The sequence below is a fragment of the Triticum urartu genome, chromosome 2 (assembly GCF_003073215.2).
Source record: "Triticum urartu cultivar G1812 chromosome 2, Tu2.1, whole genome shotgun sequence".
Lineage (NCBI taxonomy): Eukaryota > Viridiplantae > Streptophyta > Magnoliopsida > Poales > Poaceae > Triticum > Triticum urartu.
In genome coordinates this window covers 469,485,081-469,505,031 of record NC_053023.1, presented here as the reverse complement: position 1 = coordinate 469,505,031, position 19,951 = coordinate 469,485,081, and the positions used below count along the sequence as shown (strand labels likewise).

The 19,951-nt window shown below is 44.5% G+C and overlaps 1 protein-coding gene across 3 annotated transcripts; it reads left to right on the top strand.

The window, feature by feature from the left end:
• Positions 1 to 7,741: 7,741 nt before the first annotated feature.
• LOC125537956 (sucrose nonfermenting 4-like protein) lies at positions 7,742 to 18,076 on the top strand. 3 transcript variants are annotated; one of them, XM_048701275.1, is made up of 13 exons: positions 7,744 to 8,105; positions 8,194 to 8,269; positions 10,347 to 10,532; positions 10,637 to 10,753; positions 10,827 to 10,886; positions 11,307 to 11,396; positions 11,469 to 11,594; positions 11,982 to 12,123; positions 12,213 to 12,386; positions 14,683 to 14,746; positions 17,189 to 17,258; positions 17,664 to 17,763; positions 17,910 to 18,076. In XM_048701275.1, the coding sequence occupies exons 1-13, from the start codon at positions 8,038 to 8,040 to the stop codon at positions 17,999 to 18,001; spliced, it is 1,365 nt and encodes a 454-aa protein (XP_048557232.1). In that variant the 5' UTR covers positions 7,744 to 8,037; the 3' UTR covers positions 18,002 to 18,076. The 3 variants fall into 3 exon arrangements, with proteins under 3 accessions (XP_048557233.1, XP_048557232.1, XP_048557231.1); XM_048701274.1 differs by having other exon boundaries at positions 7,746 to 8,105; positions 11,463 to 11,594; XM_048701276.1 differs by lacking the exon at positions 12,213 to 12,386 and having other exon boundaries at positions 7,742 to 8,105; positions 11,463 to 11,594.
• Positions 18,077 to 19,951: the final 1,875 nt, after the last annotated feature.

Here is a 19,951-nt window from a genome sequence, read left to right as displayed (position 1 = left end):
ATCGATGCCCCTCCGGCGGAGCTCCAGAATAGGCCCCAAGATGGGATCTCGTGGATACAGAAAGTTGCGGCGGTGGAATTAGGTATTTGGCTCCGTATCTGATCATTTGGGGGTACGTGGATATATATAGGAGGAAGAAGTACGTCGGTGGAGCAATAGGGGGCCCATGAGGGTGGAGGGCGCGCCTAGGGGGGGCAGGCGCGCCCCCTACCTCGTGGCCTCCTATTAATTGGCTTGACGTAGGGTCCAAGTCTCCTGAGTTGTATTCAGTGAGAAAATCACGTTCCCGAAGGTTTCATTCCATTTGGACTCCGTTTGATATTCCTTTTCTTCGAAACCCTAAAACAGGCAAAAAACAACAATTCTGGGCTGGGCCTCCGGTTAATAGGTTAGTCCCAAAAGTAATATAAAAGTGGATAATAAAGCCCAACAATGTCCAAAGCAGTAGATATTATAGCATGGAGCAATCGAAAATTATAGATACGTTGGAGATGTATCACATTGCCGGGGAGCTATCTTTGTAATTGTTTAAATTGTGGTCCGACCATTTATCGTGGTATTACTTTTAAAATATCATGTAGACCAGGGTTTGTAGCAGCTCTTAGTTAACTGTAGATGCTCTCAGCTTTGAGAAATCTACTAAAAGAAGCTACAAAGCTCTTCATGAATTTTGCATCCAGTGCCATTCATCAACAATAAGGAGTATTGGTATATTTTCCATACTTTGGCAATTTAAACAATATTCCATATTTTCCATACTTTGGCCTTGTGCCCTGTTTATTTCCTGTAGAATATTTCCACTTCCAGGCATGGTGATGCTTATTGCTTAAACCAACTGCAGCTGTCCAAAAATTGTATATCCAGATCTTGATGTGCTGTATAGGGACATTAATTATCCGATGTTGTTGTGATCTACCTGGGATCTGTGCATGTGATGCAAGCAGCAAACCAATGCAAGGCCACTCGCAGTGAACAACCCGATCAGGTTCTCTGTCTCTGCTACTAAAGGTTACTGTATGTCTAATTTTGATCCAAGCCAGTGCTATCTGTGCAAAGCTATCACCCCAGAAGTGCATCTGTTTTCTGCTTTCTTCTTCTGATGTTCACCGAACCTTTGCCATTTTCAAGGAATCGCTTTGTTCCAAAATCTGGTGTTTTTCGGCATTTCTCGCTGCTGCTTTTGAAACAATTTTTTCTTTCAGGATATTATAGCCCACGCTTACGCTTTTATTTAAGCACATGACGAGCCCAGTTGATATCTTTTTTCTTTCTGAAAATGGCTAGCCCAGTTCTTTTTTTTGGAGAACACCAAAACCGAGGCCTACTTGCTTTTCTAAGCCCTGCTGGGCAGCAAATCTTTCAAGACGAGGAGGGAGGGATGTAAAGTAGTAAGAAATGGGCTTCCCTAGAAAATGGGCTATAAGTTGTAAGAAATGGGTTGTAAATTTTTAAACCAAAGCCAACCGGCAATTACATTAAAATATCATTTTTTCTGGATTTCTCTACTCTCTACTCTTATAAAAACCAAAGCCAACTGGCGATTACATTAAAAGATCGTCTTTTCTCCCACAAGATAAACTACTTATACAAATGCATCTTCATGTTCCATGCAACGCACGGGCATCTTGCTAGTTAAGATTTTAAATTTCATTCATTTTGCGGAGATTTGTTTTTTGAATTTTATTTTGATATAATTTTAAAAAAAATATTTTTAACATGACTCAAAACTTCATGATTAAAAGAGTTCAGACCCCACCGAAATATAAAAAAATTTGTTGAATTTTTTAGCAATGCCCAGAATATATGGTCTGTAATGCTAATAAAAAGAATATGGGATTCAAATATCCTTAAGAATCAGCAAATGGGCTGTAAATTATTGAAAATAATTGCTAATGGGTTGTATGTTGTTTTCCACAGATTTGGAGCTGACTTCTCGGCCTACTAGGTTGACGATGACGCTGTCCTAAATTTTTTTTGACGCGTACGCAAGGCTTTGTCAACTTAGTCAACACAGAGCAGTGGCTGTTGGATGTCCATCCAGCGGCCGCCGTGCTTCTTCAATCTCTGATCTTCCTGCTCCAGCCGCCCAAACCAGCGCCGGCGGGACTGCCTGCTCCCTCCTCCCGTTGCTGGTTGTGCTGCCGCCAGGCCATCCCTCTACTCACTCGCACATTTTGTTATTTTCCGGCGATGCCAGCCTCATCCCGCAGCTGACCAGTCAACGCTCGTACACCCCTCAGTGTGGGCATCCACTTTGGTGGCTTTGCCGGCTCCGGGTCGTTCCCTTCTTGGGCCTCACCCTCGTCCACTGCGTTTGTGCTCTCGGCACGGTGAGGTCAACATGGTCAACAAACAACAGCCATCAGAAGAGGCTGACAGTAGGGGTCCACACAAGGAAATGCCTCCTTATCACGCGCAAAATAATGATTCCTCCACCCGACAGCTGGGACCCACTGGAAGGGCCTCTGTATTTCTTGAAAAAAAATGTTTCCCCCACTGTCAGCTCGGACCCACCAGCTATATCTTCGCACACAAGGAAGTGCTTCCTTATTACGCACAAAAAAATGAATACTCCGCCTGCTAGCTGGGATCCACCATTGTGGGAGGCTGACTTGTGGGCCTACTAAGATGACGGGGACGGAGGGCTTTGTCAACTTAGTGAATATGAACGATTATAGCTCTAGTGATCGTACGATGTCCATCGAACGGTCGTAGTGCTTCTTCAACCTCTGGTCTTCCTGCTCCAACCGCCCAAACAAGCGTCGGCCGTGCCGCCGGCTCCTGCCTCCTGTGTCCGCCTGTGCTGCCATCACTGGCCATGCCATCCCTCTATACTCACCCACACTTTCTGTTATTCTCCGGCGACGACAGCCTCACACCGCAGTCGAAGCAGTCAACCCACGTACTCCCCTCCGCGTGGGCATCCACTGTCGCGTCTTCCCCAGCTCCGCGTCGTCCCTTTCCTAGGCCTTGCCGCCGTCCACCGCCCTATTGCTCTCGACGCGGCGTGGTCAACGCGGTCAAAAAACGACTTCGACCGAAAGAGTACTGTACGTGGAGGGGCCGACAGTTGGTCCACGGCCGCAGCAAGGAAGCGCCTCCTTATTACGCAGAAAATAATGATTCCTCCACCTGACAGCAGGGACCCACTGGACGGGCCACCGTATATCATGAAAAAATTGTTTCCCCCTGACTGCTGGGACCCACCAGCTACATCTTCGCACGCAAGGAAGTGCCTGACAGTCGGGACCCACCCGGTCGAAGCATACGTAGCGTTGTCATTCTGGTCACGAACATGTACGTACATACGATCGGTCTGTCCGCAGGCTGCAGCGATGAACCGTGGCCGTGTAAGGAAGGGCATGTGTCGTAATAGAGGCGCACACGTAGCATGTACACGTACGTATAGTGGCCAGTGTGCAAGAAAGTAAATACGGCCACGTACGTACATACGGACGGGGTCTCAAACGCCTACTCGCGCATACATACGGCCAGGGCTCGTGTACATGGCTGGGTCGGAACGGAGAAGCTGCTCATCGTCGTGATCATGGGTGGGCAACCGGCTGGGTCAGAATGGAATGCATCGTCGTGTTCATCAGGAGCCAACCGGCTTGGATGGAACAACCAATGGAAACGAGGCTTGGCGTACTACAGAACGGAGGAAACGGCCTTGTGTTCGACCGTCCACGGTCGAAACGGGATCCGGTTCATCGGGAGGGGTCTGGCGTACTGCAAAACGGAGGAAACGGACCTCCTACGGTCGAAACGGGGTCCTGTTGATCGAGAGGGGTGTGGCATACCGCAAAACGGAGGAAATAGACTTGTGTTGGAGCGCTACGGTCGAAACGGCGGTCCTGTTCATCGGGAGGGGTGTGGCGTACCGCAAAACAGGACTCCACGGGATACTGTTCATCTCCACCGTCGACTGCCTCCACGGGCTACTGTTCATCCACCGTCGACTGCCTCCACGGGCTCATGTTCATCCATCGTTGACCTCCTCTAGCCTCCATCTGCGACTATTCATCCATGGGCTCATGTTCATCCAGCCTCCACCGTTCCTCCACCGGCTACTGTTCAGCCAGCCCTCTCCACGGGGTCCTGTTCAACCACCCCTCCACGGGCTACTGTTCATCCAGCCCTCCACCGACTACTGTTCAACCAGCCCTCCACCAGCTACTGTTCAACCAGCCCTCCACGGGGTCCTGTTCATCCACCGGCTCGATCGATCGGGGTACTGTTCATCCAGCGGCAACGGCCTCTACTACCACGAGGTCCTGTTCATCCAACCCCACCGGGAACTGTTCATCCAAACCCCCCAACAACACTCACTGTTCATCAAGAGGCAACAACGACCGGCTTCAGTTAGCAGCAGTAGCGAAGGAATCACTCGGGTTCAGTTAACAGCAAGGGATCGATCGATCACTCGGGTTCAGTAATGCGTAGCCTGCAGTGCAATCGCTCGGGTTCAGTTAGAGCACAACGCCTCGCTCAGGTTCAGTTAAAGCGCAACGCCTTGCACACACACATGTACATACGAGAGAAACGCGCATCGCTCGGCCCCCGACCACCCACCGTAACCGGGAACTCCCCGATATTTTCCTCGCCCTCGCTTCTACCATGGTTTTTTCCGTCATGGACGGTCCAAAGAATGTCATGCAGCTACGTCTCCGGCCCGCCCAGGACGAAAAGCCCATTTTCTGTCATAGAAGTAGGACCCCACCACATCTATGATGATACCAGGTTTTGTCACAATTATCGTCATAGAAGTGTCATAAGTATGACAAAAAAATTTCGTTTGGCCCAAAATGTCAGGGATGTGTCTTTTTTTGTAGTGTTGGCTTCTCCACTTCCCGATATCTCCGCAACATTATGAAAGGGGGGATCGAAATCATTAACCATATCCCCCAAAAGGCGGGACACGATCTCCACCTCGAAGGGACGTGTCAAGGGTGGCATCGGCCTCGAGCCGCGCTTCAAGAAAAGATCCGCTGAAGTACTCACCTTGCAAGCGGAATACAGTTATCAGAGCGGATGTCGGACACAAGTTCTGGCGTTGAAGGCAAGTTCGGGGGCTACTGATGGAGTCATGGACTAAGGGGTCCTCGGGGTGACGGCCCATTGTATACGGGCCGGACTGGTGGAGCCGTACTATGGGAGGAATTCTATGAAGCCGTGGAGTATCCTCAAAGTCATGAAGGCACAAGATCTCTTTTATTCCTGATATGCAATCTATCTTTAGTAACCCTAGCCATATCAGTGTCTATATAAACCGAAGGGTGTAGTCATTAGGGAGAGGGCAATCTTCATCCCCCGTAGCCTAGGGTTTGCTCATACTAATCTCGAGGTAGATCGACCCTGTAACACATATATCGAATACAATCAAGCAGGAGTAGGGTTTTACCTCTTAGAGAGGGCCCAAACCTGGGTAAATACCATGTCCCTTATCTCCTGTTACCATCGATCCTAGATCCACAATCCGGGACCCCCTACCCCGAGGTCTGCCGGTTTTGACACCGACACCTGACGAGCACACAATTCACAAAAAAGACCGTATGGGCTGTCTATAATGATCACACACAATTCTGATTACCAACCTGTTTGCCGGATATCACACACATCTTGTAACGCCGAATCGTTTGTGTTCACCTCGATCACCGCAAACGGTTCATCAGAGCGAACTGGCCGTATATCGTACACACCTTGATCTGGCTGCCCGTTTCTGTTGTTCTGTCTCATCGTAAACAGTTTGTATGGATCAACGTTTGCCTCGCATAGCACACGCAACTAAAATCTGAACCGTGTTTGATGTATCATTTATCACAAACGTTTTGCATCTTTTTTGACGGTTTTCAGATCACCGTTTGCGATTAATGCATCGCACAAAGTTTCGTCAAAGGGTTTCTGATCGTAGTGTCATGTTAGCAGCATCCTGCAGTAGTGCTTTTTTTGTAGTGTTCCCGGTTGAACTGATAGAGGCCATTGTAATGTGAAGAGGATTAAGGTGCGAGGCAAAATACAAGAGTGCATGAATAGAAAGATGAATTTGAAAATAAAAAAGTGACCCAAGAGAAATGAGAATATTTCCTTAGCATATTCTTTGGGTGTGAGAAATGATTTTGAAGTTAAAATAGTGGTCTGAGAGAAATTTGTACATACAGAGAAGTTTGCACAAATAGAGTCTACAACAATTGCCGATCGGGAGAAAACACATGGTTACCCTTCAGAGATTTGTATGCGAGGGAGATATACAAACTGTATACAATGAGAATCCTAAGTTTTTATGGATCAAACATGCAATATATATCCAAAGAAAAATACGACGGATGAACACTAATTCACAACTGAGTGAAGAGCTGTTTTCAGGATCTCGTAAGATAGCTTGGTGAAGACATCCAACTACGGCGTCGCGGAGGATGGTCCACGACTTGAGGAAATTCGTCGACGACGTCCTTCTGGCAGTGAAGCAGCAAAGTGGCTTCGGCGAAGGAATCAGAGCGGCTGTGCTCGGTTTGGTGTTAGAGAGAGAGAGGGAGAATAACAGGAGGAGTCTAGAATCGATCTGTCAGCATAATCGGGACGGGGGTACCCGATCCACGGAATTAGGTCAGGGCATGAGAGGGAGAAAGTGAACTACAACATCCAAAAGAAGTCCACTTCCTTTCAAAAGCCACAATAGAGGTATGTAGATCGTTGGCAAGATCTGTGCCACAGAGGATAAACAGGCTAGAGGATAAAATGTCATCAATGACGCCTTTGCAGGCGTGCTTGCAACCCGAACATGGTACACGCATGCTGAGCATTGTGCATGTTCAAATGACTACGAATGCAAACCAAGACACGTCCAACACCTTGCATTAAATATGAAAGCAGACTACCAACCATAGACCGCCACATGTGTACGATTCCTAGGCGAGGAATTGTGTAATGTGGTGTCACGTGGGCTCTAGCCCACGTATTCAACGTATGTTCACACATATGTAAAGTGGCCACTGTGGTGCCCCCAGGCTTATATAAGGGGAGAACCGCGGCCACCAAGAGGGAAGAGCTCGACCAGAAGAAAAAGATACACACACACACCAGTAGCAAGGTCGGGAGTAAGATAGCCACCAAAAGGACGCTCGGCAGCGTAGTCTAGGCCATCACAGAAGCACTAAGCATACCCAAGGCTCATCCGAGCACGTCAAAGCTTTCCCGAGCATACTAACAACCCATCCCGAGTGTATGTAAACTTCGCCATATGACCACCATCAACCAACCACAAATATGAAGTAGGGTATTACGTCACCGTGTGACATGAATCTGTATAAACTCTACGTGGCAGTTTGTTCACTTTGGCAATGAGTTTACTTGGTACATTATTGGGGTAATCTAGATCATTAGATTTAGGCGATTAAGGGCTCTGATTACGGGGGTATCATTTATGCTGATACAACATTGAACAACTTTAGAGCGTTAGATGCAAGTAATCGTACGGCTGGTGTTATATGGATCTAATCCTACTCGCGCTTTTAATATTAGTGGAGATGGAGATGAAGATGAAGATAAAAAAGGAGATGGAGATTTGCTCTAATTACGTGGAAAAGCAATTTTTACAGGTATTTAGTGTGTTGGAGATGTAGTGTGCGCCGTAGGGAATTGGTGGCGCACGAGTGGCATGGAGCAGCGTCCAAAGCCATGAGCACACTCCAAGGCTCTTCGCTCCAACAACCCAAGCCAACCAAAACGAAAGCGGAAAAAAACAAACGTTCCACGCACTCCAACACTAAACACCAACGCTTTTCTCTCTCTTCACTCCTCCCTCGCTTCTCCATCTCCGCCTCCCTCCCTCTCCCTCCCTCTCCCTCCTCGCACCAAAATTCCTCTTTTTTATTTCACCTCACACCAATCCTTACCGTCCTTTGCCCTCGCGTGCTCTCCTACAACCCAATCCGGGCTGCTGGTCCTTGGATGGACTCGGGTCTCGACTAGCTATAGGCCCTGCTCGGCGCGGAGGGCGCGCGACACTCACTCCTAGGGTTCTTGGCCGGGGCTTCTCCAATGGTGCTGCGGCGCTTCGCCTGGCCCTTCGGCGGCCAGCGCGCCTCCTTCTGTGGCAGCTTCACCGGGTGGGCCGCAGGGATTCGATCTCGGTGCCCAGAAGCTGGATCTTTTTTCCATTGGTAATACTGATTTCATCTTCTTTTCTCTTGTCAGCTGGAGGGAGTGCCCCATGGGGCTCGTCGGGACTGAGTTCCAGGTGGTGTTCGATCTCCCACCAGGGCTTTATCAGGTGCGTTATGCTCGAATTGCCTAGATTATGCTCGAATTGCCTAAATTACGCGCGCTCCTCGCTCCGATTATGTATTTGTGTGCTGTTGCACTGTTTATCGCTTTGCTGCTAGGCTTGTTAGTTACGATTGGCGTGCTTGTATGTATGAGCTATGGTGTTTTTCAGACAAGCAGGATCGAGTTGCTTGTCGGGAGGGCTTATCGTGTTGATTTTGTGTTTGTCCTTGTGTCCAATTTTTCCTGTCAGACGGGTGCATGGACGGCAATGCATCTAAGGTTTGTTGCAGTAGTTGAGTTGTGGTGGATGGCCATCGAAGGTGCTGGCTCAATGTATTGTATTCGAGCATGAATGAACGGATGAACTAGTGAAGTAGTTATCATTGGCACACAAGTGAGAATGTAGCCGGTTCTTGGGTCGAGCTATTTTATGCGCACAAGCTGTATCCATTTTGCCAGCAGTGTGGCAGGCAGAGAGCTTTCATACAGATTTACAGTTAGTGAGCTTAACTGGTGATCTGACATTAATTGCACGCAGTGATTAAAATCTGCATATGGATGACGAGGGGTGGTTTACTGATGTCAGATACTTTTTAACTGTTACGCTTCTATGTGACCCTTTTGCTGCTTTCGATGACTGTCTTGCAGTGTGGCAGGCAGTAGCCGTATGAAAACTCTGGTTAGACATAGGATCACAAGGACTAGGTCTGGAATAACGTACAATTGGCCTACAGTGATTTTGTTTTGTTTTGAGGAATGCCTAACATAATTGATGTCTTGTTTGATAACATATGCTACTGAAGTTCTATGATTGTAGGCCCTGTGCACTAGCAGATAAACCAGGTATGGTTGTAATAAATGACATCTTAGATTCAGTGCCAGATACGTGCCATATTTTTATGTCGAAACGATGGTAGCTAACAACTTCTGATAGTACCGCCATTCGTTGTAGAGCATGCTGCCAAAAAAGCGGGGAATCAAAAGTTGACCTGTTACATTTACTATTTGGAGTTTGAGGGGAAAGACTGTTGTTTCAGCTGCACCATTGACATTCCTAGTTTTGCACTTTGACCTGTACAAAAATTGTAAGGATTCAACTTACCCTTTTTCATGGTTTGGAGTCTTACCTGTTTCAAAGCCATAGACATGCGCATCTATCTAGTGAACTTAATAGGTAGGGAGTTATTAATCTTTAATGCTAAAAAACGAATCAGGACAAGAAGCTGTTCCATGTCTCCATAACTCCAGACAAGAAGTTGGAGATGTTATGTAACGGGCTTAACGGCTGCTCTCGATTTGAGTATACAACATCAATGCCTGTAATGCCGTTTGTAATTTGCAGTATGTTGTGACCAGGTTTCCTTTTTTGCCATTTATTCCATCTAAGCCTCTTTTCTGCTGGAAGCTATTAATACTTGAATTGTACCAAATTTGTCTGATTTGCCATGCATTGACATCCCTTTACCTTGTTACTTAGCAATCCATAAGATCTTTCAAAATTATTGCCTAATTAATTATAACCATGGAATCTTTCGCATACTCAATATTGGGTTTTGTATTTTGGCTGTTTTGCTCCAAGATTAGCACCTTCTATTTCTGCAAATGCAGCCAAGCATGACTCTAATTATAAAGCCCTTTGCTGCTATTCTTTTACAACTCACTCTCTATGTAATTGTAGGAAACATTGCGTTTATGCAGCAAATTTACTCACTTGTTATTGAACATTCTACCATTTATCCCTATAAAGATGTCAACTGGTGGCGGCGGTCTGGCCACCTTTGGGCTATGCCACCTAATGGATCTGGCAGAAGCATAGTTCGTTGGATCTGGCCCAGATTTATTTAAATCTGTAGCAATATGGGCATTGTGCTAGTGACGTTCCCAATGTGATTCTTTATAGTTCCGTTCTTAGGTTAGGAAGCAACTCAAACATGATCTTGCTCTGGTAATTTTTTTGCCGATAGTACATTCCTTCTATGCTTTCTGTACCAGTGCCCCACTACTTCCGTACAATATTCTCCAGCTTCTGTGTTTTATTAATGCATATGCGTACATTGATGTGGTCTTTTGGTTCAATTCAGTACCGCTTTTTGGTGGATGGTGTCTGGAGATGTGATGACACAAAACCTATTGTACGTGATGAATATGGCCTGATCAGCAATGAAATGCTTGTCACACTTGTGGAGAATAATACACACCCGGCTGTACAGCTAGAGCCACCTCCCATTAGAAGAATGAATTTGGATGAGGGTACTATCTTGACAACAGTACGTGTCGAAGTTCCAAATTTTATTTTTTGTCTTGCACAATTCATAGACTCTCCTGAATAACTAATGCTTAATTGTGTACTGTGCCATAAATCTCCATACAGATGCCACCAGAACCACCATCTCGAAACTCAGGCATGCAGATTGCAGTTTTCCGCCATCGGGTCTCTGAAATACTATTACATAATACCATATATGATGTTGTTCCTGTTTCTAGCAAGGTTAGGCTCTTGTTTTATGATCAACACTTTGTCTTTGACCATGCAATAATCAGTTTTCACATAAGTATTTCAGATAGCAATTTTGGACGCTCGGCTTCCTGTCAAACAAGCATTTAATATTATGCATGATGAGGTATGTGTTTGCAAGAACTGCTATGTGTGCTTTTGTTTTTTTTACTTCGTTATGTCTGAACTTCCCTGTGTTGGATCATCATGTTATTGAGGAATTTAAAAAATATTCTTGGAACAAGTACCCTCATCATTAGCCGCAAATCCCATCCCGCCCTATATGTTCTACAGTTATCCAAATTCTTATAGCAGCAGACATCTCCTTTGTCTTTACCCAGAATAACACAATTACTATCACCACTGTACCTCCATTTAGTAACGTAATTTAGATGAGAAAAATTATCATTTACTTTTCAAGGTTCTATTTGTGTTGGTATTTGTCCTGGTGTATTCATTTATGGTGTGGTCCACTAGCCAACATGTGATTTACCTTGTCAATCAAATACCTTAAGAGTAGTACGCAATTAACCTTTTCTTGTTTTAGGGCCTTGCTTTGGTTCCTCTTTGGGATGATGGCCAAGGAACCGTAACAGGCATGCTAACTGCTTCTGATTTTGTATTAATTTTGAGAAAGGTGAGATCTCAATTACTGTATTTCTTCCTCTGTCAGCGAGGTTTTTACTAATTCTCAGATCTGCAGTTGCAGAGGAACATTCGAGTTCTGGGCCATGAAGAGCTTGAAATGCATTCAGTTTCTGCTTGGAAAGAAGCAAAACTGCAGTATTATGGAGGGGCTGATGTCGCAGGCATGCAAAGAAGGCCATTAGTTCATGTATTTTCCTGTACATTTTCCAGGCTTCTCTCATCTGATTAGCTGTGTAAACATTCTAAAGATCAGCATTGGCAAATAGGAAAAACTAATTATATGCCCAGAAATATAATGCTACCATCACTTTCCAAAATATGTCAATATCGTTACTTGAACATTCATATTGACTGATCTACCATTCATTGTTGGGATTCTTTCTGCTAACCCAGGCCTTTTGGGATATGGTAGAATGGGGCCTGGCTATTCCAAAGCCTAAATTCCCCCGCATCCAAACATGCCAGATAGTTTGAATCTTCTGTATTTGCAGGAATTGAAAATTGTTGGAATCACATTTTTTTTAATTCTTTTTATCAGTAAGGTGAAATAATAATTGTCCTTTTTCTTTCTCAGGTTAAGGATTCGGATAATTTAAGGGATGTGGCACTGACTATAATACAAAATGAAATATCTTCAGTCCCTATCTTTAAGTCCTCGACGGATATATCAGGGATACCGTTACTTAATCTTGCAACTCTTCCAGGGATTTTGAAATGTACGGTATTTTTTATGAGACTTTGTTCTCCTAGCTAATTTTACATGCATCTCGACTTGAGCTTACCTTTACCTTGATGATGTATTTAGTTCTTTGCTCAAAGCTCCAAGAACAACCAGAAGGTTATCCCATTTTGCGAAATCAGATTTCCAGTATTCCTATTGGTACATGGTCGCAGCATACTGGAAGGGCAAGTACTAGACAGCTTAGAACATCGGGACTGAGTGCTCCTCTAATTACTTGCCTGGATTTTCTTCTGGAAGGTACCATATGAATGACATTTGAAATGCAGATAGTCATGTCATTTTCCCCAGTTGATCCATAAGAACATGGCGCGGTGGTTGTTGGCTACATAATCAAATTAAGTAGGTGATTAGTTCCTTTTTTTTGAGGGAATAGGTGATTAGTACCTTCTTGAATAGTGCAGGTAATCAATTTCAAGTGATCAAGTCTGAAATAAATGTGCCTAGGACTTGTACAATGGCTTCTAACACGTGTCATCATTGACTCATGCAGACATCCCATTAGTTGTCATCTTTTGCAGTGACACATTTGAGTTTTACCTGTTAACTCTAATACCTCGCCCTCCTGAATTATAACCTCTGTCCAGAAATAGATGAGTTTTACAAAGTGAGCAGTCAAACTTCCTAAGGACTAATAATATACTAAAACACATTTAGGCTGGTTTAGACAAAAATGATACATTTAGATTTGTTATGAGAAATACATTTACCCTGCAACAGGTTTGGATTTCCCCCCCTAATACATCCACACAAAATATAATGGTCAAAGTTGCATATCGGAGAATCGTCTATTTATGAATAGATGGAGTACCCATTAAACAGTAAACAACAACAAACAACAACAAAACCTTTAGTCCCAAACAAGTTGGGGTAGGCTAGAGCTGAAACCTATACGATCTCGCAACCAACTCATGGTTGTGGCACATGGATAGATAGCTTCCACGCACCTGTCCATGGCTAGTTTAATGGGGTACCCATTAAACTCTCAAACGAGAAATTTGGATAGCTATATTTGTAAAAGAGTAAAATACCAGAAGTCCTAAAACTATTTGAGGGGTGTCAGACTAGTCCTGATACTATGAAACATGCATATGTAGGTCCTAAAAGTTTGTCAAGTGTGTCACCCGCGCAGTCCTATCAGTGTTGCATCAGCTTTGACTTGCATGCGTGTTAGGTCGACCACTGTTATGTGGCAATATTTTGCACAAAACCCACCATAAAGTCCACCCTTCTAATTTTGTGGCCCCTTCCCTTCGCACTCGCCCTTTCCCTTGGCTTCCTCTCCACCTCCGACAACCATATTCTAGCGGTGAATGTGGCGCAAACGCAAAATTGGCAGCGGTGTACTTGAGCTCGTGCCCAATATGTTCCACATGGTGTCCTACATCTACTTCCTCGTCATGGCACAACTAGGTCCCGTAGTTCCTCTTGTTCTTGCCGTCTACGGCCATTATGTTACTGATGCACTCATGTTTGGGTGGGCACATCTTGTCATATGCAATATAAACCACCAAGCGCCTCAAGTTCTCCCCATCGTCTCCGTAGACCGCATCAGATGACGCGGCGGCAATGCTCTTCACAATCGATGCCACCTTACAAGTTGTGCCACTATCGTGTTCGCCGTTGTCGCCACCGGCAATCAGGGTAACCGGAGTATGCCGAACCGATTCCCCCCACTCAGAGGAGCACCACAATGCGCCGAACACATCCTCACCACCGACTTGTCGTCCTGCGTACAACAACGCTTCAATAGGAATGTTTGTCCCCGACTTCGTTTCTCGAGATGCTGCCCCGATCTCCGCCAGTGGGTGCTTGGTACCCTAGGCTTGTTCCTCTTGGTGAGTTCTAGCTCGATTAGTCTGGTGTGCGCCTTCCTCTCTGCCCCCTCGTTATTTCCCGTCGGTCAATTTGATGGTGTCGTTATTGTAGCTCCGCATCCACATGCAATGCACGTATTTGTATTCGTTCCCTTTTGCTTCCATGTTTCTTTGTCTTGTTTTTTTCCCCCTTTGTGCCATGCTAGTAGCCTATACACGAGGATTGTAAGTGTTTTGTGCAGGTTTATAGCTAGACAGGATCCGCTCAGGTGGGGAGGAGGGCAACAGAGAGGATGCGTGCAAAGAGGAGGTGCCACAAATTAGAAGAGGGGACCTTTTAGGGAGGTTTATGCAAAAAGCTGCCACATGCCAATGGTCAACCTGCCACGCGTGCAAGTCAAAAGCTGATGCAGCACAGATAGGACTGCGGGCGACACACTTAGCAAACTTTTAGGACCTAGATGTGCATTTTCATAGTATTAGGACTAACTTGGCACCCCTCGAATAGTTTTAGGACTTGTAGTGTATTTTACTCTTTGTAAAATACAATAATCAGATTTTAGCTGTTGGATTCCTGGAAACCTGCCATCCACTTGAAATGCTTAAAAAAATGGGACTCATCTTACATGTTCCTTTTTAAACGGCACATGCGAGATTTTACATCATTATGAAGTAACTGCTACTGAATCTAACTGTTACATTTTTTTTTCATTCTACAGATAGAATAAGCTCAATTCCTATAGTTGATGATAATGGATCCCTTCTTGATGTCTACTCACTCAGGTATTGATATACTGCTATTACTGTTCTGCACTTTTGTATTGATATACTCAATTAACCATGCTTGATGAAGTTGCCCACTGGGGCTTGAATAAACACTGGTTATCTTTGTCTGATGACAGGATGCACCCTAAAACGAGAGCTTGCTCTTAATAATTCTGGTCATTAATTGTCACCCCAACAGTCTAACAGTAGCAAAATCACAGCTTTGCTTTTTGGAAGGAATGCAGATTTTGTTATATGCTAAGAACACATACTGATTAGCTGTTGCTTATTGCATTTGCATTTGAGGATTATGGTACAGCATTACAAAAACATAACAAACTTTCTGGTCATCAAACCATGTGCATCAAACTAATCTTGGTCAAGTATACCTACAGGTCACTCTTTATAACTACTACTAGATACACACTATTATCTATACCAATATAAGAAGACCCAAAGCGGGCAGATCCAACTAATCTTGGTCATCAAACCATGTGCATCTAACGACCTTGATTGCTCCAATGATGAGCGCTCAACATGTTTAGCGTGCAATCAATTTCATACCAAATATTAACATTAGGACTAACCATGTAATTAATACTACCTGTCCTAAAAACATATCCTACCTAATACATCAGCATGCTTTAATATCCTACCTTTTTTTAACTCTCAATTAATACCCTACCTGATATCAATGTGCATTGTACGTACGCATTTACTAGTAACTACTAGTACTAGATACACACTGGCCATTATTAGAAATGCACCGTCTGTATACTATTTGGTGCCTTTTCCATCGTACTCATGTGTCTATTCCCTTCACAGCAAGATAAACATGACCTATTTACCGCATTTTTCATCGGTCATGGATTTCTGAAAAATTATGTTGTGTGACTAAATTTCTGGTAAGGTTAACTGGGTTCATCTGGATTTTGAGAGGGTGGTACTAATTATCTTAGTGAAGTTATTAGAAAAGGAGTTGGTAGACCTATCCTGTTTGTCCTGGTGGCACTTCTGCTTGTTTCCTGATCAGCATCCTAAGCTGCTAAAGGATTAAAGATTCCTAAATGTGAATTGCATTCCTCATTGTACACTGCACATCAGTTGTGTGGTCCATTTGGTAAGGTTGATGAATGGCTGTGAGGTCAATAGTCCATGCATGTAATGTGGTCAACTGGCCGTGTCTTGAAAGTTGAAACTTTGAACTCTTTGCTTCTTTGGTCCATTTGGCATAATCTTGGTTTATTTTTGATGATAAATTTGGTGTCACCAGAAATCCTATAGCGTTCACCAGCTAATTTATATCCTTATTATTTTTCACATTTGGTTCTGTTTCAAATGTTTTGTATAATTCCTTATTTAACACTGTCTTAAACTTTGTTTCCCTATTTGACACTGAAAATATTTCTCTTCCTTATCTAACATCAAGGTTAAATTTTATGCCTTTTATAACACTTCCGTCTATTTTGAGCCTTAACGGTGTTAAATAACACTTGAAAAGACCCTTTTGCCCCTAATGTGATTTTTGACCAGAATTTCAATACTTGCATGCATGTATGATTAGCCGGGTGTATTGGGTGTATACGCATACAAGACAGCACACGAATACCCGAATACGCATGCGCACATGGTGGTGCGGTCATATGTGAGGCAAAGCTAATTAGCTAAGGTTACATGCAGCAACCCGTCAAAAAAAAAGTTTACATGCAGCAACAATCCATCAAGAGATAGCACGTACGAGCACATGCATACACCAGCTTCATGACCAATCGTGCATATATATATTTAACCTGCCGTTAAAGCTCATCGCGGATAAGAAAAGAAACGTGACCCTGCTGGCACTTGCGCTGCTCCCGGCCTCTGCTTTCCTACGCAGCACTGGCCCCACTCGTCTCATAGTGCCACTGCTCCACCGTCCGCCTGCCGCCGGCTGCGCGCCACGCCACAGTGAGCTCCATGCATACCGTATAACCGTAGGCACATGCCGTTGTGCTGCCACAGCTGCTGTTGCCATAGCCCAGGTCGCGGAGGTGAGCACTGCATCCTGCACGTCGCTGCAACCCAAGCCGAATGAGCCGCACACAGCAAAGCTTTCTTCCACTCACGTCGCTAGTTGAACACACATGCAAGAGCTCTATGTGTAAGGGCAAAAGTGTCTTTTTACATGCAATCTAACACCGTTAAACCTAAAAATGGACGGAAGTGTCATAAAGGGCATAAAATTTACACTTGGTGTTACATAGGGAAGAAAAAGTTTTTCAGTGTTAAATAGGGAAACACAATTTAAAATAGTGTTAAATAAGGAATTCTTTCTTTTGTGTATGATGTTCCTGAAAAACTGGAGTTGATATACCCATGCAGAGCATCACTATCTTTAGAGAAAACGCCAGGATAGCTGATGTGATTATCTTGCAACTGCCCTGTTCACTCAATTCACTCAGCATTAACCTGTTTCTACAGTGATATCATGGCTCTGGCGAAGAATGATGTTTACGCTTGCATTGAACTTGAGCAATTGACCGTGGAGAATGTATGTTCCCTTCATCTTGCTTTGAGCCTGTACCCGTTACCTTCTTTTGACATGCATAAATTTGGACTCATGTGCTTCTGTGATGCCCGTTCTGTTACATAATTAGATGACACAGCTTGAATGTTGTGATGTTGGTTCATCAAATGTGAAAAGGAAGAAAATAGAACATGAAGTTATCTGGCCAGGCTGATGTCCAATGGCTCATTTATTTGTTGCATTAATAATTGAATGATTGAATCAGTGAGGTCAATGGTCCATAAGTCCACTTGAAACCAGGGCATACGCTCAACTGCACAAATTGCTATGGTTCTTGCTAACTCTGTATATATCCATGCACTGCATTTTTACAGTGTATTTGTTTTCTTTGTGATTATAATCCCACTCTATACTGAACCCTCTTTTTAGGCTTTGGAGCTGCAATATCAGGTGAATGGGCGGAGACAGTGTCATACCTGTTTGAGCACGAGTACGTTGCTCGAGGTGTTGGATCAATTGTCTGTTCCAGGTACTAGTTTGTGAGATAAAGGCACATGCATGTAGGGAGTGAGTGAGGATTGCATTTTACATGAGATCAGTCTATAAAATTGATGATTTCAACATAAATTTGACAGATTGGTTTGAATTTCTAACTTCATATATGTATCTTATCAGGGGTGCGGCGGCTTGTCGTTATTGAACCGATGACTAGATTTGTGCAAGGAATTATCTCATTGAGAGACGCAATAACATTTCTCCTTGGATAACATTTGTGTAGCCATTTCATACATGAAAGCCTGTTGTATTTGATTGGGACAAAATAAAAATGTTGTTTTGGCAGATGCAGGAGTTGTTCATATCTTCCATTGTGTTTTCACTTTGAAACTTACAATATCATGAATTATGCACAACCGAGCCTTCTTGGCAAGAACAGACCATGCCTTGGAAGCATGAAGACAGGACCGACTGGATCAGTACCGCCGCAACCTTTTCCTGCTTTGCTGATCGGAATGCTTCCAAGGTGCTGTTGAGGCTTGGCTACTGTAAAGAAGGGGGAACAAGCTCAGATTGAGATTTAAGAGCTACAGAATCATTTTGAAGATTTGATGGAAATCATGGGGCAGCTTGCATTGTTCAGTAATGACCTATATGTTCTCATGACATGGCATGATTTCTACTGATGAGTTTCAGACAAAGCCCTGGCAACTCAAGAAACTGGATATAGATTCAAAAGTATGTGAAATCAGTCAATTGTGCGTGTGTTGGTCATTGAGAATTCATGATTCTCAACAGTTGCTAACCGATTGCAATCTTGCTGACAACAGTAAGAACCAAGCTATGTTTCGCTCTAATGGTGTGTAGATCAGTTTATGTGCTGCTTGTTTTGAATAGGAATAGAGGTCGTGATTGGTGTACCGGGCTACAACGAAGACCTGAGACCTGAGAAGAAGTTTGCAAAGAAGGCAAGGAGCGCAGGACCTGAGACCTGAGAAGTTTGCAAAGAAGGCAAGGAGCGCAGGACCTGAGACCTGAGAAGTTTGCAAAGAAGGCAAGGAGCGCAGGAGGCTAGTTATCTGTGGAGCTGAATGTTCGAACAACGAAGTAACCAACGAGTGGCTTCATAACTCATTTCAATTGCAGTATGCGTGCTTCTCTTCCATCATCTTTTAAGCATGGACTAACCGTGGTTTGTAGCACATTGAGTTTTTGCAACACCGATAGACCTGAACCACTCCCTCCGTCCCAAAGTCCCAAAGTAAGTGTCGCTGATTTAGTACAAAGTATGCGGCAGGGAAACCATTAGCATGAATTCTAAGCTGCACCTAACTGCTAACCCATTTTGACTTGATAAGAAGTCCTTGAATATGCATTGTCATGTTCACACTCGCGTTTTGCAGCATAAAGTTTGCACCGCAAAGAGGTCTGGGTCTTGGACTCTTGGAGAAGACAGTTACAACTATATGTGCAGTAAATCTTGAAATACTGAAATTTTCACAGCGATACCTTATACCTCGTCACTATCTAATCATTGCTACCCCTAGCAGAGTATCTGTCATCTTCCTGAGCCGATTTCTACTTTGCAATGGCAACCTTCTAGGTAGAATCTACTACGCTCAGATAGCATGCTGCCGTGACCAACTCAGTATGTCTTATTGGTTCGTTGTAATGGAACTGCAACCAACATTTCTCCTACCAGTCCTTTGATCCATCAGTTTCCTAACCCTTGCAACATCCTCCCACCTGCCAGCATCTGCATAGATCCCGGCCAGGACAGAGTATACCCCGCCGTCTTCAGGGTTGAGCTCCAGCAAATGTCTTGCTGCAACCTCTGCTGCCTCCACATTCCCGTGCATTCGACAACCAGCGAGTATACCTCCCCAGACGTAAGTATCCCCTTTCGTCGACATCTTCTCCACCATCTTCATTGCTTCCTCGATGAGCCCGGCTCGACCAAGCAGGTCAGCCATGCATCCATAATGCTTAAGCTCCCGAGACACGCCATACTTGCCTTCCATCTCGGAGAAGATCCTCTTTGCCATGTCAACCAGGCCGGTATGGCTGCAACCGATCAAGACCCCTAAGAAGGTAACTCCGTCTGGCCGAACCCCCTCAACCAGCATGCGGTTGAAGTATTTGACTGCCACTGTGCCATGCCCGTGCATTGCCAGCCCGACGATGAGCGCGTTCCAGGTGAACACATTCCTCACAGGGCACCA